The 26,176-nt window shown below is 42.6% G+C and overlaps 1 protein-coding gene across 1 annotated transcript in view; it reads left to right on the top strand.

The window, feature by feature from the left end:
- Positions 1-26,176, top strand: part of ACVR1 (activin A receptor type 1) — a 64,862-nt gene that overhangs the window by 27,974 nt on the left and 10,712 nt on the right. The window contains exons 2-8 of the mRNA XM_035566050.2: positions 1,964-2,037; positions 9,302-9,568; positions 10,059-10,276; positions 14,692-14,791; positions 17,350-17,496; positions 20,029-20,304; positions 24,173-24,370. Coding sequence (XP_035421943.1) covers positions 1,964-2,037; positions 9,302-9,568; positions 10,059-10,276; positions 14,692-14,791; positions 17,350-17,496; positions 20,029-20,304; positions 24,173-24,370 — 1,280 coding nt within the window. The remainder of the gene's footprint in view (positions 1-1,963; positions 2,038-9,301; positions 9,569-10,058; positions 10,277-14,691; positions 14,792-17,349; positions 17,497-20,028; positions 20,305-24,172; positions 24,371-26,176) is intronic.

Here is a 26,176-nt window from a genome sequence, read left to right as displayed (position 1 = left end):
CGCCCCGCTCGCTCGGCTCCTTTGTCTCTGGCGCTGCCTCTGCCTCGCGTTCGCGTCCCGCTGCCAGTCCCCCTCCTGCGCCACTCCTGCTCGAGGGCCCCGCGGGACGGCATCCTTGGAATCAAAGCTTCCTGCCTCCGCTCTCTGAGCCATCGACGTGTTGAAAGAAAGAGGACACATCTCCTGAGCCACCTCTGTCTGGACCTGCAGAAAGTTCTCTGGGTGCAATGCTGAGAAAAGTGCTTAGGCGAGGTGCGGGGGGGGGGCGCGACGTTGCTCCTGCTCCACGCCGACCGCGGGTGGCGGGGCCCTGCTGAGCTGACCCAGGGCGTTGAGCAGCTAGCCGCTCTCTGGGACAGCTTCCTTCCAGTTCAGACCTCCTGCTGCTTGGTTGCTCAGTGATCACGCTGCATAGGACTTTATTTTACTCTGTTTCCAGTGTGACTGCTGAAGGCCAATAATATGCGTTGATGCACATTAAGAGCGTGTTGGCCACGCATCAGGAACGAGGAAGGTGATGTTACCTAGGGAGTGGGTGCTAAAGTGAGAGTTTATATTTGCTAGAGGTGAAGCAGCGAGTGTTGTTTGATCCTTCCTTTGGGCAAAGAACCTCCATAAGAACTAAAGCTCCATGCACTGGGGTTCATAAATTCTTGACAATCTTAACTGATGATGAAGCAATTACCGAAATCTTTCCCTTATTCTACAAAACAAATCCATGTCAGGAAATAAATACAGAAGTAAATGGCTTGGCTTTAGTTGCCAAGCACTTAGGCAGCCTGCTAATGATTTGAAAAGGCAACAACAGAAGATATCTGAGAGAAAAATGGCAAATCAATTTTTTTTCTTCAATTTTCATCTGCTTAATTAGAATTAATCTGAGTAACTGAATGTAAATGCTGTTTGTAAGAGGAACAGTAATGACTCGGTGCCTTGGTCAAGAGCAGTGACTTTGTTTTGAGCGTAGTGCTTCCCGCTGTTTTGGTGGCAGTCGTACAGCACGTGGTTAGGCCGGAGTGTCTCTGTAGGAGCGAAGCAGCGGGACTGGAGGGACTTTGAGTTGTCTGGCCCTGCTTGCTGGATTCAGTCCCAACAAAGGCTGATTGTAGTTAATCTCTGTTCCTTTGCAATGGTGATCGTTTCAGTGGAGAACTTAAGAGACAGAAGAGTTTCTTTTCAGTAGGCTGTTAAGTAATTCTTACTTCAAAGTGAAAAGAGGAGCTTTCATGTTCTTGTAAAGACCAAGTATCCTGGAAAAGATTTGAAGTATGCAAGAGAATTCACTTCTTTATTTGCTTTTTTTAGATGGAACATGTGCCTTTGCTGGTATGCTGGAAACACTCTGAGTTTTCAGAAAAGAAGTAGTTACCGATCTTCAATAGCAGAGAAATGAAGTTGGGTCATTGAGAGGGAAGCCCTTGGAAAAGAGGCATGAAGCTGGAAACTTCCAAGAGTGGTCTCTCCCTTAAAGACAGCTTGCTTTTTCTTGCCATCTAGCACTGGTTTCTGCTGGTTAAAGAAAGTTATTCAGAGTCTTCTGGCTCAGATCTTTTCTGTTTTCTCTCAAAGCCCAAACAATACATAGTTTTACGGGACTTTCTTTTAAGTTCACAGTAATTTAACTCTTATTTAACCTGGTTGAAAGAGCCTATCTTCTACTTTATGTGTCTGCTTGGCTCTGAAAGGGTTCACGTCTTTGTTAGCACGCCTCTAAATATGCACTATAGCTGCAAATGATATTTAACTCTTAAAAAAAAACAATCACATTTAAGAAATTGCAGTAAATTACAAGGTTTGTAGATGAAGGAAATAACTCATTTAGGAAACAAGACCAAGCTTGGTTGTTCCGAGTCTTGTGTAAGGAATTGATGAGAGACATTGAGAAACACTGACTTTGGGGTGGCTACATTTTGAGATGATAGTGAAAGTGTACACAGCTCTCAAGCCTCTTCTCTTTCCACAGGCCTACGATGATAGATGGAGTTATGATTCTTCCCGTGCTGCTGCTGCTGGCGTTTCCCCCCCGCAGTGTGCAAGGTGAGTGCCATGGTGGCGGTGCCGTAGCTGCTGCTGCTGGAGCTGTGTTTGCTTCTCCATTTTGAGTTGCTTCAGGGGATACTTGTTGCCTGTTTACGTATAAAGTCTACGGTATGTACGATTGGCATAGGTCTTAGCAGGGCCTGGGGAGTGGAATGGGAAACTTGAGTGGCCAACTTTTGCTGTATGTAAGGAGCAGCTCTTTGCAGCTTGTGGGCCCAGGTGCAGTTGCATTCTTAAAGCGAGGTTGTTAAAGCTCGAGGAAGATTCTTGTGTTTGGAGCATTTAGTATGGGCTTTGATAACTTTTTCCATGACGGCTTTTGTAAAGTCGTTGGAAATGCAGAGGGGCTGGTTATCCATTGGTATTCAGCTGTGTGCTTGTAAAGATTTTAAGACATGCAGTGCATTTAAGATTTCCTTCAGCAACGTGGGAGAAGGGTATTTGCACTGCCGTGGAGAGGTGGTGGTAGTTCATTTGAAGGTCTTCTGGAAGTTTTGTGAGATGGCTGCTTCCAAACAGCCTTTTTTCAGTACTGAGTAAACGTTTTCTGCAGATGGTTCTTTCTCAGTTGTAAATGCATTTCAAGTGGCTTGTGACGTGACTCTAGTGTTTGTGGCGTATTGATCATAGCATTGCAGAATGCTTTGGGTTGGAAAGTGCATTAAAGTCCATCTGATTCCACCCCCGTGCCATGGGCAGGGACACCTTCCACTGGACTGGGTTGCTCAAAGCCCCAACCTGGCCTGGAAGTGTTTATTTACAGGGATGGGGCAAATGATGTTCTTTTTTATTTACCTTGTCAAACCTCTTTCTGAAATACTCTGCTGAAATATGTTTGCTTTCAAATGCTGATGCAAAGAATAAAAGGCAGAGAATATTAAGTGGAATTGTTAGAAGGGATGGCGAAAGGTGAAAATAGATATGCAGAGGTTTAGTGTTTGATTTCAGTCATGCCTATGAATAGACAATTAAGACAAAATTTAAACAGGGAGGAACACTGGACAGGTGTTAGTGGAAAACAAATCAAACTGCTAATTTTGTTGGAATTTCTGGTTAACTTCACTTGTATAGCGTGTGTAATCACGCGCTTGCACTGCCTGTGTAGTGCAACCTATAGGACAAAATCAGTAAACCACTCTACCTTCCAAAGCTGCCCTACAGGTGTTAAAATCTTAGTTGTTTGATCTGACTTCTCTCTTTAAAAAAAAAAAAAAAAAAAAAAAAGTAGGTTTTAGAGGTGAGAACTTTATCGTCGCGTTGAAAAGATGCAAGTAGGTGATCAGGAAGAGAAGAGTTACTAAATCCAAGCCGAGACATTCCTTTTCTGTTCCTTCTTTCCTGGCAACGTCTGTGATCCTAAAACCGGAGGTATAGGATTGTGCCTGCGCTGGGAGCAAAGGCAAAGCTGGACCAGATGTGCTGCTGGAAGGGGCTGTGGAAAGTGTAGCGTGGGGGCAGGAGTGTGTGCAGAGAGGAGATGTGCAGGCGCTGTCATCCCGTGGCCATCCGCCTGTGCCAGCTGGATGGATATCTGCGGAGAGCGGCCTCCTGCTCCTGGTGTGAGGCGGCAGTGCTGAGGGAAGCAGGTCCAGTAGCTGTGCGCCTGGGTCTGCACTTCCCTCCGTGGTGAGAGCTCCTGGGAAAGTTTTTCTAGAAGAGGCGTGACAGTCTTGCTTTCCTTTTCCTTGCTCTATTCCTTCCCTTCTCCCCCCCAGACTTCCTGTGGTGAATTTTCTATGAGCAATTACTTGTCTAGTGCATTTCATTAATATTGCTGCTCCCCCTCTTCATGTGTGCTAGTAGTAATGCTGTTTTATTTTCTTTGGAAGCAGTCTCCTACTTCTAAGCTGGTTGTACAGAAGCATTTGGGGAGGCAGAAATACCTAGTGAACCCGTCAGCAAACTTTCATTGATGCTTTTTCGTCTAAATTTTGCCTGGTTGGTGAGGAAGCCTCGTCACAGCAATGCAGGAACTTGCTGCGTTGTTTGTCAAATGCCTTCCAGTGCTGCTTGGCGTTTGCGAGTGCCAGTGGTGGGGCTGAGCCCAGGAGCACAGCCCTGTTCGTGGTGTTCTGCGGCGGGACGGGGAATGGATGGATGTCGATCCTCTGCTGCCCGCTCCCAGGCATGGTTTTGTGTACCAGGCACTGTGTGCTTTCCTATGAGCTTTCCTGAAATTGTTTAGAGGTGGTTGTTTTGGTGGAGAACAGTTACGTTGTCTTTCCTTTGATATGTGCACAAAATAACAAAGTTGCAAAGCCTCCTTATTGTTTTTCTTGCTCTGTTCTTTCACAGTTCAGTTCTTTTCCTTTCACTGGGAGTTGGGCTTGACTGTTATTTTACCCTTTTTCCATGAGCAAAAATGTCTGGGCATATCTTCAGGCATCATTTGGGTGCTGATGCTTGACTGTTTCTGCATTGCTAGCAGGCTCCAGAAGGTGGAAATAAATATGACTTTTTTTTTTTTAAAAAAGGCAATACTTGGTAGAATTCCAAGTGCAGAAATGTCTTTTCCTTACTTGATTGTCCAGAAAATACTTATAAAATAAAAGTTTATTATGGCTCCAACTTCCGTGTTACTTTGTTAGCCCTGTAAAGTACGGAAATAAGCTTTTTTTCATTTCCCAGCAAACTCAGCTGCTATTAAAGCACAGTACTTTCTATATAATGTAATGCCTATACTTAATATCGTACACAGGGAATCATAAAGGCAGGATAACCGTCAAAAAAAAGTTGTCTAATGTACAGCTGAATGGACTCAAGTGATTTTAAATTTTCCATGTCTGCTTTCCTTTTTCTGCAATTAATTAAGGGATGAAGCCCTAGCAGATCCCACCTCTACCCCTAATCCTAGTCATTTAAGAAGAAAAATAATACAGCTGCTTTTGAATATTTTGACCTTTGAGTATGAAGCCTTTTTCACCCTCCCAGAGCTTTCAGCAGCTCTGCGACTTGGTGTAGGATTTGTAACCTTTGTAATTTGGTTGGAAGTCATCCCCTTTGGAAGGAGCGATCCCCGGTGCCTGAGATGCATGATGCAAATGCCCAGAATCATTCTCTTAAATGTGCATGGCCTTTCAGTCAGGTCTCAGCTGCAGCCTGGTTGATTCAAGGCTCGCATACCTCCCTCTCAGTTCTTGGTCACCTGCCTATATTTTCCAGTCACGTATGAGGAGGTATTGTGGGTGCGTGTAGGTTATCCCTCCAAACACTCGCCTGACTGCATTCTCTCTAAATATTAATGCATGTACTATTGTTGTACTAGGTCTGTCTGCAAGTTGAAATTTTGAAAGGATATGCAATGGTGCTGCATTGCTGGAAGGAAATGATTTGGTACTATTAAAGCCCTTCTTTAATATGTAATTTAATTAGAGACCGAGTTCAGAAAGAAAACTGACTCTTACTATAGTGCATGTTTTGACTTTTTGTATGGTTTGTATTAGCTTGTTATTTGTTGATCTTATCACGTAGCTAACGTAGCATTTATTTCAAATTACAGTTAACTGAAATCAAAAAAACTTTAAGAAACTCTTGCTTCAGTAAGAGTAAGAAAAGGTGGCCTAGTGCCTACTTTACTAGCTGTTTGGTTAGAACACAAAGCATTCTTTTAGATAGGAAGAGATCATCTCAAAATCAAGGTGCATTACCAGAAACATTTTATAGTGTATTTCTCTTTAGAGAGTAGAACTTGATGTTCAAACAGTTACCAAAATGTTTACAATCTGAGAGTTGGATACAACATATGAAATAAAACTGCCTAGATTAGTAACTGTTCTTGTGAAACAAAATTCACATAGAAGTAAACACTCCTCATCTTTGTTTCCTTGCATATATACATTTCCATAGTTAACCCAGTTCCCAAAATCTCCTGTTTTGGTGTCATGTGGATTCAGATTGGAAAGGCTGGGCTGTGCCTGCCCACAAGAGCACTGTGCAGCATAGCATATTCTGTGCAGTCACAAAAAGGACCTCTTTAAAGAGGGCTAAACATTGTAATCAGTAAAATGGAATTTCCAATGCGGAGTATCTTGTGGTGTTTAAATACCTAGATGATTAGAGTCAGCACTCTAACTGTTGACTTTTGCAAAGTGAATAAGCAAACAAAATAGAGGAACTTCAGCCGCAACACTTCCATAATGATGAACTGTGTGTGAAATTTACTTGAATACAAAGCTCTGTGTGAAGTTCCTGTGAATCTGTGTGGCAAGTCAGATTTTAGGTGTACGCGATATACATGGACTGAAAGTGCAGCAATGCGACTCTGCATTACGAAACAAATGTATACGCAGCACATGTGTTCGGTAATGGAAGCATTTCTGAGCTTGGCTTCCTGCCTGCATGTACTGCTTGGCTGCTAGCTGGCCTGACAGCCGTCCGCACCTGGAGCTGTTGTGGAGCAGGTATGCTCCTCTGACCGGGTGTGCTGGGGGAGCTGGTCGTTTCAGCCATCATCTCTGGATTGCAGCCGGCCTGTGGCATTTGCTGGTCACACCGGTCCCACAAACTTGCTAGCACAGCTATGAGAGCTGTGGAGAGGCAGCATCCAGCACAACTGCCTCTTCTGTGGATTTGCTGTATGCCAACAAAGCCATGCTTTGCATGTATGGCTAGATTCACTTTGTGAAAATACTGCTAGAATAAGCAACGCTTTGGAGTTGGCTTTGTGCACGCTGAGAACATCTTGGTGCAGCATGGTGCTTAGTTTGTAAGCATGCACTGAAGCAGTGCCTGTCTGTCTCAGGCTCTCACCTGCAGGCCTGGCGCAGCTGGTGGCCTGCTGAGACAGCGGCAGAGGGCACGGTGCTGGAGCTGCGTCTGCAGCCTGAGTCAGCTCTGGTCTGAGTAAAACTCAGCCTGCTTAGGGGAAAGTGGCGCTGCAGGAGCATTAACGACGGAAGGACCAGCTGGTAGGTGGTAATACACCATGCAGCTGGAGAACCACCTGAGTAAACAAAGGAGCAGTTTGGGCACAAGGAGTAACAACTGTCATGAAGGAGTGTCTGTATGCGTGGGCTCTCTGCAGCAGGTAACTATCTGTATGGGTCCGTCGATGTGCTGGGATCTGTAGCAGTGCACGTGCACAGTCAGCGTTACTGTGCCGTCACGCTGCCTACCACCTCCGCGTGTCTTTTGAACCACTTCCCCTGCCTTCAGACTGGAGCAGTCTGGTCACAGGATGGGGTGTGTGTCCAGAGCTGCAGTGCGTTAGTTCACTGCTTGTAAGGGATGTCAGGTTGCTCTGTGTGGGCAGATGAACTGGCCGGTGCGGTTGCTTCTTGAACCATTTTGGGGTTCCAGAGCCGCTCCAAAGAGCGGCGTGTGAGGGGAGGCAGCTTTCTGCCAGAGCTCTTCCTCTGGTTTGTGCGAGTTTCCCTCGGTCTTGAAGTGTCCTTGGGTCACGAGGCGAGGGAAGCGCTGTGCTGGAGCAGGCTGCAAGCCAGGCGAATTTTCCTTGCAGATGGAGGATGTTTTGGATGAAGGCGAGTAGGTGTGCGCTGCGGGGCGGCCATTTCTGCTGTCACTGAACAGCAGGGCTGGCTGGCTGCGGCCTGCAGGCTGCTGCGGCCCGCACGCCTGCTGGCTGGTGACGATAGAAATGTCTCGCTCGCTGGGAGGCGCTGAAACCCTCGCTACTAGAGGGCTAGACAGAGATCTTTACCGAAGGCACAGCTCTTGTCTGGCAGATCGTGGCCATGCCTCTGGAGAAAATCCATCAGGCCTCTGGCTGTGGATGCCGTCAGTGATTCCAGCCAGATGAACTGCGATTAAGGGCTTGGGTTTTACACCACCAGTTGTACACCACTGCTGCTGCGGGCGGAGAAGGAACAGAACATTGATTATAGGAATCTGTCTGATGTCTTTTTTTTTCAAGTTCCACAAAATTAGCAAGTTATTAGTCAGGACGTTTAAGTCTGGGTTTTTGTGTACCAGTACTTGAAATCAACGTGACGGATGCTGCCTGATTTCAGAACACTTTCCCTAATTTAGTTTTTGTTAGTGATTCCAAAATAGAAAATTGTATTTGTGTACTTGTTCATTGTGGGAGGAGAGGAGGAAAATAAACTGAGTTATATTCCCAGTGGGCAGGCTCTAATGATAGGTTTGAAAAAGTCAAACACATGGTGGTACGTTGCTGCTATTTTAGGAGCACCCACCGTATTTGTGGTTGGAAACTTTGTTAGAACTGAGAAAGAACGTGAGTTAAGCTGCTGTACGCGTGTGTACACATGGGGTATGTGTGACGGTGGCATGTGTGCTGTCCTGCAGTTAGGCCTCTCCTCAGTCACCTGTGAGCGCGCAGCAGCCCTGTGCCGTATACCATGATGCACATCTGTGTTTTCTGGGGCGCTGAAGAGTTGTCAGTGTTTCTCATTCACTGGTTGAGAGGTGTGCTCTCCTTTAGTCAAAGACCAAAATGACCAGGTGTTCTGGGAGGTGTGTTAAAGGCACATGCCATTCCTGAGAACAGCCGTGTGCGCAGCTCTGCGCAGGGGCACTGTTTTTTTACAGCTGAGGGTCTCTGGACGTTTTGCTGATGATACTTGAAAGAAAAGTCTCCAACTTTATACTATTTTTTTCTTGAAAGTTCTTCCACTTTCTTAGCATTTAGAGTTGGAAGGGATGCAGTGTACTTGCTGATAGTATGTACTGCTTTTGTTTGCTTTTTATGTCCGTGGTTATTCAGGTTCGCAAGCTACTTCTCAAAGGCTTGTCTTCTTGGGGGAGTTGTTCCAAATTTACTGTTCAGGCAAGCTAATTAAACCCACCAAGCCCTGTTTTGCTGTGTCTACTGGGAATTTAAATGGCCTTAATTTGGTTTAGTTAGTCATTTCGAGAATACTTGAGAAAAAACATTTCCATATAGACATACAATGTGGTTTAGCAAATCTGCTTTAAATTTACACTGTTAGTTTTTCTCTGCTGAATGTTCCTGTGTAGATGACCCTCCTGTACTGGATACCTGAAGTCATGCGCACATGTGTGAGGCAATGTTAAATGTCATTGAACTCTGGAAATTTGAATGCTTGGAGTGGGACAGATGAGATTGGTATTTCTTTGATGGTGCAAGCTCATACTTCTGTCTTGCTGAAACAGATAAATCAGTATCATTAGCTCCTACTTGGCGGCTCTTCAGTGCTAATTGCAAGTGATATTTCTTCCCTTAAACAGAAGATTTTATTGTCAAATAACTGTTATCACTAAATATGTGAAACTAAAAGAGTATGATGGTGTTTCTTTCTCAACTCTCTATTTTTTACAGACGACGAGCTGAAGCTGAATATGGTCCACTACGAATGTGTGTGTGAGGGCATGTCCTGTGGGAATGGAGATCGTTGCCAAGGCCAGCAATGTTTTGCTTCTCTAAGCATTAATGATGGTGCTAAGGTTTACCAGAAAGGCTGCTTCCAAGTCTACGAACAAGGGAAAATGACGTGCAAAACACCACCATCTCCTGACCAAGCAGTCGAGTGCTGCCAAGGATACCTGTGCAATATGAATATCACTGCACAGTTGCCCTCTTCTAAAGGTGAGAGGTTAATTTATATAATGAATTTTGAGAAAGAAAAATGGTTAGCTTTGATCTGATGTAATGGGAGTGAGATAGCTTCTGTGCTAGTGAAAATCAGGGTTTAAACAACACAGTGAGTCTCTTCCTACTTTCATTCTCCGTCTTGGAGTCTGCTGGCATACATCTGATGTCCATAGGTTGAGTAATCTGTATTGCTGAGTGAATGGTGGGAGTTGAAGTGCAGAGCTGAGCTGCAGACTGTAAGCAGGCTGTGGTTGCTAATTCCCCTTTCATATGTGGGATTTGATCTGGAGGGGCCGGGGTAGTTCTGGCAGTTGTGCAAGGAGTCACTGTAGTAGAACTGCAGAACAGAACTTTGGCTGTGTTAGGACCAACCTCTCTTCTAGTCTGGGTGGCTACCGAGTTAAATGTTCTCAGCACTACTGGTTGTAAAAAGACATTCATTCTCTGGGAGTTCTCAAACTTTTTTTGTTCTTTCCTTTCCAAGGGCAAACCCTTCAAGGAGAAGCTGCAGGTTACAGCATGGAAACACTAATTATTGTTATACTGGCTCCTGTGATAGTGTTGATATTTTTTTCTGCGGTAGCTGTGCTGATCATCCGGAGAATACAGAAAAGCCATATGGAGAGGCTAAATTCTAGAGATGCAGAGTATGGCACAATTGAGGGACTCATTGCATCAAATGTTGGGGACAGTACATTGGCAGTAAGTAATCTTTATGCACGGTAAAAATATGACCTTTTCTTCGCTTCCAAACCCTCTCATCTATCCCCTCATGGATAGATGAGAAATTCTCTCCTCTTTATATTTCTCAGATAAAATCTTTAGAGCTTCTTCAAACATTAAGAGTTTCGGAAGTATTTCCCTTGTTGGTGCTTCTGCTCCATAACATACCTTCACCAAAGAGTTGAAAAGTGGCTAAAGGAGGAAAAAAAAAAGTCCAAAACAAATGCTTTTAACAATATGCTGCTATATACATTGGATGGCTACTTTCTTTGTGTTTTTGACTGTAATTCTCTTAGTGGGAGAAAGAAGGTTATTCCTTACTTAAGGAAACTCCATATTCAGTTTCTTCGTCTTTGCTAGAAAGTGTTGGTTACCCCCAGTTAGGGGAGCAGTTTTGACTATGTCCAGAAACATACCACAGAAAACTGCTGCACCTACTCACACTGAAGTTGACAACTGCTTTGCAGACCCAGCTGTGGGCATTTCTTAAAAGGAAGATGGATCTATGGGACCACTAAAAAAAATCTATTCTGGGGAGCTGGAAACTTTCTTGCATTTCTGTTTTTGGGGCAGAGATGTTTCTAGAAAATACTGCTGTGAATAAGAGCTAGAAGAATTGCTTTCATCACAGGATAGTGTGTCCTGACAAATACATTTGAGACGGTCAGTAAGGGATACCACTGGAGCAGGTGTAAAATTCTTTTTTGAGGAAGAGTAAGTTAAAACTGATAGTAGTCAGACTCCCAGTCATCTGGATGACCCCAGTATGCATTTCTGAAATAGTCTGTGTAGGGAGCAAGTAAACCAGCGTTTCATCCAGGAAGGACCTGCTTCTCCTGAAAGGGTGTAGTATGGAGAGATGCACTGCAGAAGATGGATAGGAATTAGTTTTCCACCCTCTGCAGTATAATGATGGGGGGAGACATCAAATAAGCAAGGATAAAAATGTGGAAGGTGGTGTGACAAAGTGGTAACTGGCAAGGAGTTCCATTGGACCAAAGATTTTTCTAGAATGCTGCAGGTCTGTATACGTTCAACGAAACAGGATGAGAAGACTGTATGTTTCTGATCACACAAAACAGAAAACTAACCACTGAAAGAAGCCCCCAAAAATCCTGCAGAGGGGGTCCCGTCCCTGACATTAATGTGCTTGGAGGTTGGAAGGGCATTAGAGGAAAGTATCTCATGTATGTTACAGTGCTCCCACACTTGCTTCTAATTCACTCCACTTACAATAGCCTAACACTCAAATACCCCAAAGTCCCTATATACTTCTCCATATGGAGAGGGACTGTCAGGGAATGTGGTGATAGGACAAGGGGTAACGGCTTTAAACTAAAAGAGGGCGGGTTTAGATTAGATGTTAGGAAGAAATTCTTTACTCAGAGGGTGATTATGCACTGGCACAGGCTGCCCAGAGGAGCTGAGGCTATCCCAGCCCTGAGGGTGCCCAAAGCCAGGCCGGATGGGATTTGGGCAGCCTGGGCTGTTGGGAGGTCCTAGCCCATGGCAGGGGATGGCACTGGGTGGGCTTTGACGTCCCTTCCAACCCAAACCATTCTGTGATTTTATGTTATACCTAATAACCCAATTCACTCCATGACTAGTACTGTAATAAAAGGACATTGCTTTGGGGTATGATCAGAGATAAGGTACTGGTCTGTAGGGACCTTACAGTGGCCACCCTGATAACTGCAGGATCAAGTACACTGTAAACTGCAGCAGCTTCATGCTACTGCCCTGCTGTTCTGCTTGAGGTTGGCCATATATCAGCTATACTTGGCAATTTTTAAAATGTCTCTGGCTCTCTTTATTTAGCCCAAAAGGCTTGATTCTCTGTTTTTAAAACAGTCAGTTTTGATGTGTTCACCACAAACCAGGCATACGTACAACTGATTCTGTCTTTAAGCACTGACTTCCAGCTTTTACTGGCTCTCTTATCAGTGCAAGGCCATTTCCATTCCATTTGCAGACCTTTCACACTTTGTCATTTAATGTTCCTTGAAAACAGTGATTAAAGCCTGGGAAGAATAAATCAAATTCCTTTCAAAAGAAGTAGAAAAAGTTGCTAACTGTAAGTTGTTTTGTTTAATGGAGCAGTTTTGTTCACAGCTGTCAAACCCTTGTAGCTTTATGATTGTAGTGTCACTGCTGTGCCTCTTGGATGTTGACGTGTTTAAAAAAAAAAAAATTTGATAGTTCCTTGTCTGTAAATGTTCATCTAAGCACCATCTAAGTCTTCGGTCAAGATTTTTCTTCTCCATTGTGTGCTTTAAATCTCTAGTTTTGTTACACATCAGGTTCGCTTACATGTAGGATTAGTCTCCATAGTGTAATGAATACAGCCCTAAGCTTCCTCATGGAGAATGTAAAGAGTGGGGGCCTCCTGAAATCTTGTTTTTACAGTCATTGTTGTAGATAAGTTTTTGCCTCTTTCTGATACAAGCAGGAAGGAAAATGAGCTCTCAGTTCATATTAGAAAGCAAAATAGTGGTCTCCAGTCACTCTTAAATGATCTTTCTCTTGAGCACTCATTAAAAAATTGTTAAGAGAAATGGGATTTCACTGGATCTAGCTGAAGCCTGGTAGTGCAGTTTGCTGGGAATATTACAGTTGATTATGCTTATGCTTTTCTATCCTATTTTTGTTTTTAAAGAAGAAGTCCAGTAATACAGGGCACCCACAAGATCATCTAGTTCCAACCCCCTGCCATGGGCAGGGACACCTCCCACTAGGTCAGGTTGCCCAGGGCCCCATCCAGCCTGGCCTTAACCCTCCAGGGATAGGGCATCCACAGCTTCTGTGGGCAACCTTCTCCAGGGCCTCGCCACCCTCTGAGTGAAGAATTTCTTCCTAATGATTTAGTGATAAATGATAATTTAATTGATAAATTAATGGTAAATCTTCCACGATTTATCTACTACAGGATGAGTTTTTTTGAGGGTGTATTCATCTGCTGTGGTTCAGCTGTTTTAATGAAGGAGAATTACAACTAACTACTTGAATTATGTTTTTTTTTAAAAGAAGTTTTAGTTTGCAGGGGACTTGAAATTTATCAGAGGAACTGCTGTAGTGTCACAGGCATGCTTGGAGTTCTCTTTTGAGCCACTTCAGAAACTTAAGATTTTAAAAAGATAGTTCATGTGTGAGGAGGGAGGGGCGTATGCCTGGCAGCTGAGCTGAGGAGGCCATTAGGAAGGCGTAATGGTACTGGGTAGGGGGCAGAATGAGGAGTGAGCGAAGAGGACAGCCCTCCTCCAGGAGGGTTTCAGTTTTGGGTGCTGGGTGCCACCACCTGGTGGAGCAGCTTCAGTGTGGAAGCTTTTTGCTGCCCTCTGGTTGAGGGTGAGCAAAATGGTTAAGCAAATCTTCAGCCTCTTAGAGGCAGTGGCCTTAAATGTGTGCTTAAAAACTGAAGCTTGCCCTCCCTGCCCAAGTGCTTCAACCAAGCAGGAAGCTGAGCTCCAGTGTATGTTTGCAGGCCAGATATTACAAAGGCATTGAAGAAGCAAGTCATATTGCACGTTTCGGTTCTGAACTTCTAGCTGTGGCAGGGGTTTTTGTTTGGTTGTTTTTTTAGTAAAAAAGTTAAAAGTTCTCAGTGGCTTTCCAATGCATGTCTATTCACAGGGATGCATAAAGCAGACTTTGAGAATCCCCAATACCTCAGATCAATAGGGATGGGACATGACCTGAGCTCTGATTAGTAAAAGCACATCTGTGGTGCTGTGCCTTTCTAGTCCTCTTTAACAGGGAGAAACCACAGGGAACTGGAAGAATGGGAGAAGTCTGCATGAATGTTCAAAAGCAAATGCTGTTTTTCTTTGGCGGATAAGTGACATACAGAGTCAAGAGATCGTCATAAGCTAAGTGAAAGGACAAAGTGCTGAAAAAAGTGTGAGCAGAATCTCCTAATAGGGGATAGCTTGTATGCTGCAAGTGAGCTTCCAGGTTCACAGGCAGTAAATGTTATTTAATTCTTCTTAAAACAAACAAAGCTTGTTTGGAAAGAAATTGTGCTGTAATGCAAAATAAGAGACATAAGAAATCTGAGAATGAGACAAGGCTTTATTTGTTTGCTGTTCCTTGTTGTGTTGTCCATAAGATTTCCAAGAGAAACTGGTTATGCGTAAGTTGTAGGTCCCCTTCTCTTCTTTTTTTGTGCATGGTATGGTCCCTCTGATGGTAAAACCTTGCGAAGAGTGTTCTCTGCCCATCTGTACAGTGGTGGCAACAGTATATCTTGGTCCTGAGTGGCCAAACAGTATCACCAGAGACATTGAGATACTGGTAAGCTTTAACTTAACCTGTCCTGTGAAGAGGTTTACCTTTGTATGTTTAAATTACAACATGAACTACCCTGTTTTCCATCTTCTGATTTTCCTTTTGAACAGGATTTATTGGACCATTCCTGCACATCTGGAAGTGGTTCTGGACTTCCTTTCTTGGTGCAAAGAACGGTGGCTCGCCAGATCACACTTGTAGAGTGTGTAGGTTAGTAGAAGTCTTGTTCGTGTCTAGTGCTGAGTCTTGGTAACAAATGCAGGTAGAAAACTATCTTGCATCCTAATTACCATTTTCTCAGTTGTGTGTATAACATGTGAAACTTTTCATGCTTCAGCTTGCAGGATATATTTCTTTTTGGTAAGTGGGGTGAAAAAAATCCTTTCATATCTGTGCAGAAGAGAGTGGCAAATATAATCTGTGCTTTATATGGAAAAAATTGACATTTGTTCAGTAAGTTTTGTCTGGAAAACACAAACTAGGCATGTTTGGGCACTTTATAAGCTATATAAACCATAATTTAAGAAAAGTAAGATCCATTTGTAGTCTGAAAGCGTCAAACGCTTTTGACTCATTAAATGGTGTTAGAATTAGCTTTAGAACTGGAAAAACATCATTTGGACTTTGGATCTGGAGTTGAAGTACCAAGCAACGTAGCTAAAATAGCATTTTGAAAATGTGTGATTAGAATTGGAACATAAATCCACATCATTTAAGTCTTCTCAGGCTGAAGAAGGCATTACCATGGGAGTCTTGTACTCCTTTGTGAATGTTCTGACAACAGGGAGTCAAGGAAAAGGCAGTTTTCACCATCCTGACTTCACCAGGGGGCCCTGACTTTCAGTTCCTGCAAGGATCCTAGAGCCACGGGACCAAACCCTCATTTTACGCAGGTTACAGAGTTGGCTTGTGTCTCTGATACTCCTTGCTGCAGCCTTCCACTCTTAACAGTGGTTTCAGAAGGACTTTGAGACTATCAAATATTAGTCTCAAAATATCTGTCTTTCCGATATGTTTTGTAGCTTACTTGCTCTGCAGCGTTGCTTTGGGAGTGTGCAATGATGTATTGTTGCTGTTCTGTCCCTCCCAAAAGAGAGCAGCTTTTTCTCGTTTCTTTTTAATTAAGAATAAATAATTCCTAGTAATTGTTCCCTAAAACTCTTTTGAGTCTACTTTTTTTTTGCAGAACTTGTGTTAACTTTAAGGGTCTATTACATTTTTCTTCAGCATGTATGTATTAATTGAATAGTGTTAAAATTGAACTTAGTAATTTTAGGAAGCACTTGGGTCAAAGGTGTCCTGTGGCAGCAACATTGAGCCTTGATGCTGTACTGGTGCAAGAGAGATGGAGGAGGTGTGATAATGATTGAATCTTTTAGGTGGGGAAAAAAAAACACCACATTTTAAATGTTTTATGCTGCTTCTTCAGTGACTTGAACTTGGAAGCATTTAAGATGTTCTTGTAAGTCACTAAAAGTTCGAACTTGTCAGGGTCTTAAATTAAGCCCGAGACTACAGTGACTGAATTGTGGTGAGTCTGTAGAGACTTGGTCTACATTTTGCCAGTGTCTCTTTGCTTCTGGCTCCTGGTATGTAGTGAGTAGGCACACATGTTCACGCTTGCGTTAAATCTTAGTGTACATCCTGGGTGGTTGTGTAACTTCTCCTCATCAGAAACTGTAGAATATGATATGCATGATTATCTTAAGAGGTACCTAGCCTGCAGTATGGAGGTGTGTGTGTCCGTCTGTCTGTCTCTCCTTGGAATTATGCCTGCTCCTGAGGTAACTCAAGGCTGGTGGTATTTCCAGAGACCACGTGTTTTAGCCTATATAGCAGGAGGAGATAAAAGTGCCTGTGCAGGAATTCTCTTCTGGGTTGACTGCATTGAGACATCAAGTGATGGGTATCTCTGTTCATTTGGTTTTATCTGCTGCTTATTGATATGAGCCTTTAAGGAACACTGAATGGCACAGCGATGATGGGCAGAATTTGGATGTTTATAGTTGTCAAATCCAACAGAATGCATTGCATGTGAACGCTCAGGCTATTGTATTCCAGCTGCCATGAAGATGATGACGACCAGAAACTTTTCCATTGTGCCTGCTCTGGGATGTTGCTTTGCTGATGGGCATTTAATACTTTCATATGTTATTTTAAACTATTTGCTTGGCGTGCAGACAGTGTGTACTGATCCCCACCTGATTGATGTTTTGGTTATGGTCTGTGGTGTGTGTGTGTGTGTATACGTTTCTTCTGTCCTCCTGACTTCAGAATTCCTTGGTATATTTGTATAAATTTATTGGCTGTTTTCAGCATCGTGAGGCTGAGGTAACCTTGCTTCAGGGAATTGTATGTGAAGTGCTATTTTCTTTCTAGACAAAGCGGAAAAGGAATTATTGCACAGAATGCATTGTGGAAAATTTTAGAGGCAAACAGGCAATTATGTTGGGTTGTAGAGAAAATAAAATTTTAGCTGTGTCCTGTAGCCTTATTCAGCTGTGCTACAAATAACACACGATATTTCCCGTGTGTGTACGTGTGCCTAAGTATTTATGCATACTGACAGCAAGCTCATGCTTGTTAGAAACTTGTTTGGGTTTAATGGCATATGTCTTTACGTATTGTCCCGTTAATATTATAGAAGACAAAGGAGGGTAACGAATACAAAGTTTTGTGGTGCTGTTATTTAGACTAAATTCACCCAGTCTGCCCTGTAAGGATTTATAGTTCACAACTGTTAATCACTGTGTATTTTTACTGACCAGGAAAGGGACGTTATGGCGAAGTCTGGAGGGGTCAGTGGCAAGGAGAAAATGTTGCTGTGAAGATCTTCTCTTCTAGGGATGAAAAATCCTGGTTCAGGGAAACTGAATTGTACAACACTGTATTGCTGCGGCATGAAAACATTTTAGGTGAGTAGAACAACCATATTTATGTTGCTCATAAAGGTGACATAACTGAACAGTTAACTTGTAAAGTACTGCAAATTTGTCACATATCTCGCAGTCTTCAGGAGTTGACTCCTGTATTTGCATTAAATGGTTGAAGGAAATTTTTTAAGGGGGGAGACTTCCAGGAAAGTGCTAAAATCTGCGTCCCATAACGAGGAAGTGTCTCAGCAGCCATGATTCATTGTTCTGCAGAAATAGTCTTGCAAGAGATGATCAACGAGATCGGTTCATTGTTGGCAGCATAGGATATAGAGATGAAGGGAGGTGCCACAGACCCTCATGCTAAGAATTCAGCCTTGCAGCTCTTGTTGTGGGGTAGCAAAATGGCAAAGTAGGGTGTTGTGCAGTATGTAGGTGGAAAAGTTAGAGTGTGTCTGATTTTGTTGTAACTTTAGTTTAACTGGGAGAAAGAGTGGGTGGGAGTTTACAAGGAGACTTAAATATTTGAATCTTTTTTCTTGTGCCTGAATAAACTGTGGTATGAATTCATTATTCGCTGTTTAATGTAACTGTTCTGCTCAGAGATTGGGTCAAACTGGTAAGTTGTCGTTGGTGTTTAATTTAAACTATAATTGAAGTTTAAACTTCAATATATATTTGCAAGGAAACAAGATAACGTGTGATGATTTTTAATCTGCATCCTTCGTACCTTGTGTGCTCAGTTCCAAGAGCTTAGAAAAGGGCTGCTTTTGTTGTGTGAACTGTGGCTGAAGCTTAAATAGCCGTTTTGAGTCCTGGTAGAGACAGCCACCTTTGGTGTGCCACACTTACAAATAAAAGTAACACCTTGTCTTCTGTTTACTGGCTTTACCTCACTCACAATTTGTCTTAGTTCAGTCAGTTTTACTTGGGCTCCTTCTTCTTGTTTCCTGACTGAGAATATTCCGTGGCTCTGTAGCTTACCCTGCTAGATGTTTCTCTGTTTCCTGAAGCAATTCCTTTGTTACTACAAAAATAATTTAGTGGCCTCCTGAAATGTGAGTTATTGAACTTTCCTTCCCCAGAGAGCAACTAACTTGGCTGAAATTACGTTACACACTTCCCATGTTCCTCTGTTTGTGTTCAGTCTTTCTTGATAACTGTCAAATTTGTTGGCTATTTTATAGAATTTTTTTAGATGCAATATTAAACAATATCGCAGATTACAAAAGTGTCTCATTGTGGAGAAATCTGACTCCTAGGAGAGAAAGTAGTGGGTGTTCTTTCTGACAAATGTCATATGTGGGCTTTTAATAAACATGATTTGTTTCTCCGTCTTGAGAGTAAAACTTCGGCTGCTTCCCAGCTAAAGATGTTGTGACCAGCAGTGTGCCTACTCAAATTCAGAGGTAACAGGAAGGGAGCTACGCCTGGATATTAGGTTCAGTTTTAAGACAGTGCTGAGGTTCATGGGCTCAGTAAAGAAATTCCTTTCTTCGTTTCTAGAAAATCACTGAGATACAGCTGTGATGTGTAAAGGTGCTCTGCCTAGTAAGGCAGAAGTGCTTCACTGTGGAAGTAATGTGCGCACCGGTTTGAAGTAGAGCTGCTCCTACTGCTATTTTTGGTAGGCTAATCTCCTGGTGCTGCCAAGCTCTCCTTAGCCATCTGCTGCTCTGTTGTGGGCCGGTGTGCAGTTAAGGAGATCCGGCATTTGGAGGCTGGAGCAGTCTCAGAGGTCAGGCTGCAGCCATCCCTGTGTGGCCTTTTAAACAATCAGATCACTGGAGTGGAAGTTGTTGCTGTGGTGAGACGTGCTTTTTTCAATCTGTTTGATTTGAAGGGTGTGACATTTCCTATAGGGACAGTAAGCTTCTGACATGTGAAGGCTGATTGTTGAAGTGCTCCAGAGACTCACCTTGAATGTAAATGTGAAGCTGGTACAACATATATTGTCTGTCTCAGATTTGAAGCTTACATGAAAACACTTCTAAACTTTTTCTCAGAAGCTTACACTGGCTGCTACTTGTCCTCGAATAAGAAATGAAATTTTATTGCTGCTTTGCAGTGTAATCCTGTTGAGTGGACAACAGCAGATGTGCTACTACCTGGTGGTTTCTTTAACTGGAAGCTAAACCTGCCAAGTCCTTTGGAAGGGAAGAGAAGGGGGGAGAGTAGAAACAAACAAACAAAAAAAAAACCAAATACTTGAAAAAAGGTTTTAAAATATGTGTGGTCCTGGCAAGTAATTGTTTGGTGTGACTGTCTGAAAAAAAATAGGATATGGATATTCTTGTGTTTAGGCTTGAGTTAGAGTTTCAGAATAAATAATCTCTTTTTTCCATCATGGTAATAACCTGCAGTCTGTTTTCAGTGCAGTATGATGGAGGACAAGTTTTAATTAAATTAAGTTTTAAATTACAGGAGAGGACTAGTAGTATTGATTCTTTTCTCAGGAGAGTCTTGAAGGAGCTCTGTCCATCTTTTTTCTTCCTCTCTCCTTTATTTATTTATTTATTTATTTATTTATTTTATTTATTTATTTTATTTATTTATTTTATTTATTTACTCTAGGTTTTATTGCATCTGATATGACTTCCAGAAATTCAAGTACCCAGCTGTGGTTAATTACCCACTACCATGAAATGGGGTCTCTGTATGACTACCTGCAGCTCACTACCCTGGACACTGTCAGCTGCCTGCGAATAGTACTGTCCATAGCTAGTGGTCTTGCACATTTGCACATTGAGATATTTGGAACCCAGGGGAAGCCTGCCATTTCTCATCGGGACTTGAAGAGCAAAAATATCCTCGTCAAGAAAAATGGACAGTGCTGCATAGCAGATTTAGGTGAGTTCATTTCAGTGCTAATATACTCTGTGTTCCTGCAGTAATATAATTATAAATATAAATATATTAGATAACTCCAACCTGAAAAGCCTTGAAGTAACCTTAAAATAACCTTAAGATTTTCTGATGTTACCCTGCAGGATTATAACAGCCGCTAGATGGCACTTACAACTTAGAGATGCTGCTCTGCTGCCACCACTACTGAAGAGGCTCAGTACAGTGTCTGAGTTCAGAAATAATTCCATTGTTTTTGACTTGTTCTTAGGGTTTTTGTTGCTGAATGCCATTCATAGATTTCTGCAGGTAGCAGATGTTAGGGTTCACTTTGCTTCTGAAGTAATTGTCCTCCTGTTTCATGTCTAAGAATCGCACACTCACTGTTCCAAGCTCTGTACGTCTTAATGACATCCATCTAGCTAGAGCCTTTTCCCAGGTAATTCACTGAGTCCAGAACTGAATTCCCCTTGACCAGCTGGTTTTAGGCTTTTAGCTGGTAGGATGCTGAGAAAGAGTTGCAAGTGTGTTCATATCGGGGGGGGGGGGGGGGTTGTCTGCCAAAACTTATTTTGTAAACACAAGGGAGAAGATAGTGGTAGAATCATAGAATAATAGTACAGGGAAGTCACTGGCTAGATGAGAAGTGTATTAGTAAGTGGGATTTTTGGTAATTCCAGTGCATAATTCCTGTGGGACATGAGGTACACCCAGGAAATACATAAAAGCCACACACCTGGGCCACAGAGGGCTGGCCTATCTAAATTTGCGGAGGGAATAGTAAGTTAAAAAATAAATAAAAAATAATAATTAAAAAATATGGAGCCGTATGTTGAAAAATGCAAAACTTCACAGACTGGCTTTTAATTCATAATTCACACTTGAGAAGAGGCTAGAGCATACTGGTGTTGATTATCACCACACTAATCATGTGAAACCGTAGAATAGCTTGGGTTGGAAGGGACATTAAAGATTATCTACCTCCAACCCCCTGCCGTAGGCAGGGATGCCACCCCCTAGATCAGGTTGGCCAAGGCCCCATCCAGCCTGGCCTTGAACCCTCCAGGGACGGGGCATCCACAGCTTCTGTGGGCAACCTGCTGCGGTGTCTTGCTACCCGTACAGTGAAGAATTTCCTCCTAATGTCTAGTCTAAACCTGTCCTCTTTTAGTTTAAGCCCATTCCCCCTTGTCCTACCATTATCTACCCAAGTAAAGAGTCCTTCTCCATCTTTTTTGTAACATCCCTTTAAGTACTGAAAGGCTGCAGTGAGGTCACCCCAGAGCCTTCTCTTCTCCAGGCTGAACAGCCCCAGCTCTTTCAGCCTTTTTCCATAGGAGAGGTGCTCCAGCCCTCTGATCATCTTTGTAGCCCTCCTACTACATTTATCTAGAAGCCTCAGAAATATGAGAGATTTTTTGGGATAGCACAGCCATAAATGTTTCCTGTTTTAGTTTTTATGATAAATATCTATTTATTTAAACTTGAAAACTTCATGTATGCTCTTGTGATGCAGTCTTTTACTTATATGTAAGGAGAAGATTTATCAAAGGTTTTTCTTGCTTCTGGGATATATTCATGCCCTTTTTTCCTCTATAGCTTTGTCTTTTTTTCCTTCTCCGGTGGTCTTCTCTTCTGTGTCAACAGATGGGCTATGTAAAAAAAAAAATCGTGCTTAAAGACTGATTAGAGCAGATAAAGATTTGCTACAGCAGTCCAGAACTAAGCTGGACTTGGTTCTGTCAGTCACCCCAGGTTCTGGATTTGCAACGTACCCACTAAGAATGTGTTGGTTTGGAAAACTGAGGAATAAAATTGCTTTGACATATGTCTGTTGTTTGGAGTATGAGTTTTGTCTGCAGTTCAGATGCTCCACTTCTGGAGCTTGGTGTTTGCTGCCATTCAGTCTTAGTCCTTCTGGCTGGCAGTAAATGCAAGAGCTTTGTGAATCGGCTGCTTTGCTTGTCCTTCAGCAAGCGTGCTGGGTGCTAGTATCTCGAACAGCACCCCAAGTATCCAGAGCTGCAGTTACAAAATTGTCTGTTTCAGATATGTCTTAGCTAAACAGAAACTGTGATAAAGTCCAAGGATAGATGTCAACCTCACTTCAATCTGTGGCCACTGATAGACCTGGAAAAGTTCTGCCCTGTAGTTAGTTAATTCTGCTTGTAAAGCAATTCATGTGTATGGTAACAGGTCTTAGTTGAGAAATGGCAGAATAAAGCTTGTATAAAAAGAAAAATAAACTCAACCCTCTTCTTACTTCCTCCTTCCACTCCACCCTCGCTTTCCCCCCTAGAGTCATGAACATCAGGTTGAAGCAAGCTCTAGTATTTGTATAGTATTTGTAAGGAAAGCGCGAAGAATGCTAACAAAACGCATTTGCTCAATTTCTGTTCCTGGAAGATATTCCAGTATGCTAAAGGTGATTCATTTGGCATCCTGAAAACGATGTGTTTTAATACGTACCCCTGACAATTCCCCCCCCCCCCCCCAGAGATTTGTTATCTTACAAGAGCTCCCTTGATTTAAATGTGCATTGACATCTCCTGAGGTGAAAGGAAAACGAAGCAGTGCAATATCTGCTTCCTAACTCTTGTAAGCAGCATGGATGCCACCGTGATGAGAACCTGATTACAACATTGTTGTCCCCTGACCTTATTGCAACACTTTCTTAGTTTGTAGCGTACAGGATGCTGACTTGCATCCCTCAGCCCTAAACCTTTGACCTGTCAGTTTATTGGATCTGTTTTGCCCAATTTGGATGGAGCATTATGATTTTTAACAAATAAGTTCTCCAGAGTCTTGACATGTTCAGAGTTTGCCGGGAACTCTTTTTCTAACCTCTGTTTCCAGTGTGGAAGATTAAATATACATATGTATGTATAGTAATAATAAGTACCTATTGAGGATAAAAAAAAATAAAATGGTATCTTTCTAGAAGTGCTATGAGCATTTTCTTAGCAACCTGAAGTTACCTGAAGGGCATTTAAATTGCAGGAGAGAGTTTTCCAGGTTGTGTTACTGTGAAATACAATCTGTATTGTAGATAGGTTAGTGCTTTGTGGGACTGAAGTAAAAGCTTTTTAAGTTCATCTAAAATAAAGTCATGTTAAATAGTATATGTCCTTCTTGCAAGAGTTGTTGAGGAAATCACAGAGTCTGTTTCTTTCCTATTGCTTAGTTATGTCATGCACCTGTTGCTGTTCAATTTGCAGTGCTCTCTGTTTACCATGGCAAGATGAGTACTTTGTGTGTTTCCAAATTTACAGTAATTTGGTCCCTCACATAATGTTCTTTGCTTAAATGTTTGGTAATTAGTAGAAACCAGGTAGAGTGGTTTTGACTGACTCATTTTAGATCACTTTGAGGATGTTTATTTTTCAAGCTACTACAAATATGGTGGGTTTTATTTTTCAGCTTTATTTTTTTTAACTTGTGTATATCCATCATGCAGTGTTTTTCTTCTCTTCCCCACAGTTTGGTTATAACCGCCTACCCAAAAGTTCTATAAATAAATTTGAATGCTGGGCAAAATTGTTTTCTTCTAAGTGACAGATGCCTGGCCTTCTGCATACATGTGCCTAGAGCGCCGGTGACATCCAGTGGCTGCAAAACACTCAGTTCCTATAATAACATTTTACAACAGTGCAATAACATGCTTAATGGTAATCCCTTAGGAGATAATTGGTCTAAGTCTATGGACACAGTGGCTGTTTTTGACAGCAGATTTGGAGCTGACCCAGTTGATCTTTGGACAGTTGGACTCTCAGTTCCTTCCTTTTAAGAAACTGTCTGACGGGTGGCACTGCTCACATTCGATTTTAAATGTGTAGTTTTGAAGGAAATTTAACTGTTTCTTTCTGTTGCTCAGGCCTTGCGGTTATGCACTCCCAAAGCACGAATCAGTTGGATGTGGGGAACAATCCCCGTGTGGGTACCAAACGCTATATGGCTCCAGAAGTCTTGGACGAAACCATCCAGGCAGACTGCTTCGACTCTTACAAAAGGGTCGACATCTGGGCTTTTGGGCTGGTCCTTTGGGAAGTAGCTAGACGCATGGTTAGCAATGGTAAGTATTTAGGACTCCTGTCTCTGTTTTTAAAATGTATTAAGCAAATAATTCACTGCAAAACATCTGCCACTGAAATACGTAGAATGTACAGCAAAATACTGGGCCTCCAAAATATTTATATTCCTGACGTTTTGCTGCCTCTTTAGAATTTAAGTTGGGTACTACGATGAAGTATTTTTGCCTCTCTTCTTTTAAGGAAGAGAAGGAGGGTCCCTTGCTAAATCTGAAATAATGATGAGAAACAATTTATGTCAAATAGTTGAGCTAAAGTTTTAGACCCATGAAATCTCTGAACTTTTCAGTGTGCCGTTAAACCATAGTGAATACTCTTAGGTGTCTATTTCCCATGACAATACCTATGGAGCAGAGAAGGAAAACATGTAGAAAGTTAAGAAGTGAAGTGATCAGAACTCAGGGATGCTCTTGATTTTCCGAGTTAAACAGACTCACAAAGCAGGATTTGGTTGACGTACAATTCTGACTGAAAAAGTGGTCTTGAAATTTCTGTTTTGTAACGCAGTGTTGCATTATTTCATTGGCAAGGGAATCTGAATTTAAGAACCCTGAAGCTGGGTATCTGCTGGTGTGGTTTTTCTTGTCCTTGTCAGTGTATAAGTCCTTTCTGATTTTTGTCCCTTGGGTTTTGTTCTCTGGGGACTCAGAAGACGTCCCTCAGGCATGTGCGCAGATGCTGGCAACGACAAGTTGTTAATTGTAACGTGTTTAAATCTGAGGAAATTCTGAATCTTCATATTTGTTTATTACTTCTGTTACTCCCATGTAAGCCAAAACTGGGATTCCATTACCGACATCAAACAAAAAATGTGCTTCAGGAAAGATGACTGTTCGGTTGTGTTACTGTGGTATGTCTGAAGCCCTGCTGGTGGTTGGGACCCCACAGTGCAGATGTCCTGTGCCAGCTGGTCCAAGCATGAACCCCAACAAAGGAAGCATGGTCAGAATGGCAGGCGGTAGTTTGTGGCTTCTTTTTGAGGGAACTATTGCAAGTAGGAATTTGATGGAAGACTGTAGAGGAGAGGATCAAGGTTTCTTTGCAGGTGTTCTCAGAAGGCACCTGCCAAGAGCTAAAGGGGACAGAGTAAGCGTTTTTGCTGGAGAGAGGTGGGTGTGAATGAGCACTGACTGGATAGGGGTAGGCTGCCGTAAGCCAGGACAGTGAAGACTCATGGTAGCTAATGCAGAGTAACAAAGCCTGGCTCCAATGCCAGAGGAAGTTAAGTTATTCGCTTCATGTTGTTTCCTGGGCATCATCTCCCCTCTGCTTGCTGAAGGCAGTGGAAATCCTGTCCAATTGGTGTTTCGTTGGACTGCAGGGAGCATGTAGGTTCTCTAGTAGCAAACACATAGTGTTATTCTGTTACAATACAGGACTTCTTCTAAATAAGAACCTTTCATTTCATATGTTGTTTGTTGTTGGCTAAAATCATTTACCCATGAGTTTAAAAAAATAATAAAGTATTATACCCTTGCCAAAGGTAGTTCTCAGTACAGCAGCCACCAAGCAGCTAGTTGTCTCAACCATCACTGCAGTGAGACTTGTTCTGAGAAGGCAGGCCCTTGGAAGGAGGCACTTCTGAGAAGATCTGTGGACCTTCCAAGTTTGCCGGGAAGTTCTCTGGGGACTTGAGCTCTGTCCCAAGCACCTGTCTTCTATAGGATATTTAAAAGGTGCTTAAACAAAGCTGACTTAGAGGTAGTAAAATGCAGCAGGTAGGCTCAGCAACTAATTGAAGCGTCCTTATAATCCTTCAATAATTCTAAAGAGATCTAAAATGGATTCTC

This window comes from Cygnus atratus, chromosome 6 (assembly GCF_013377495.2).
Source record: "Cygnus atratus isolate AKBS03 ecotype Queensland, Australia chromosome 6, CAtr_DNAZoo_HiC_assembly, whole genome shotgun sequence".
In the NCBI taxonomy this organism is placed as follows: Eukaryota; Metazoa; Chordata; class Aves; order Anseriformes; family Anatidae; genus Cygnus; species Cygnus atratus.
Note: the sequence above shows the minus strand (reverse complement) of the source record. Positions and strands in the feature narration are given on the sequence as shown.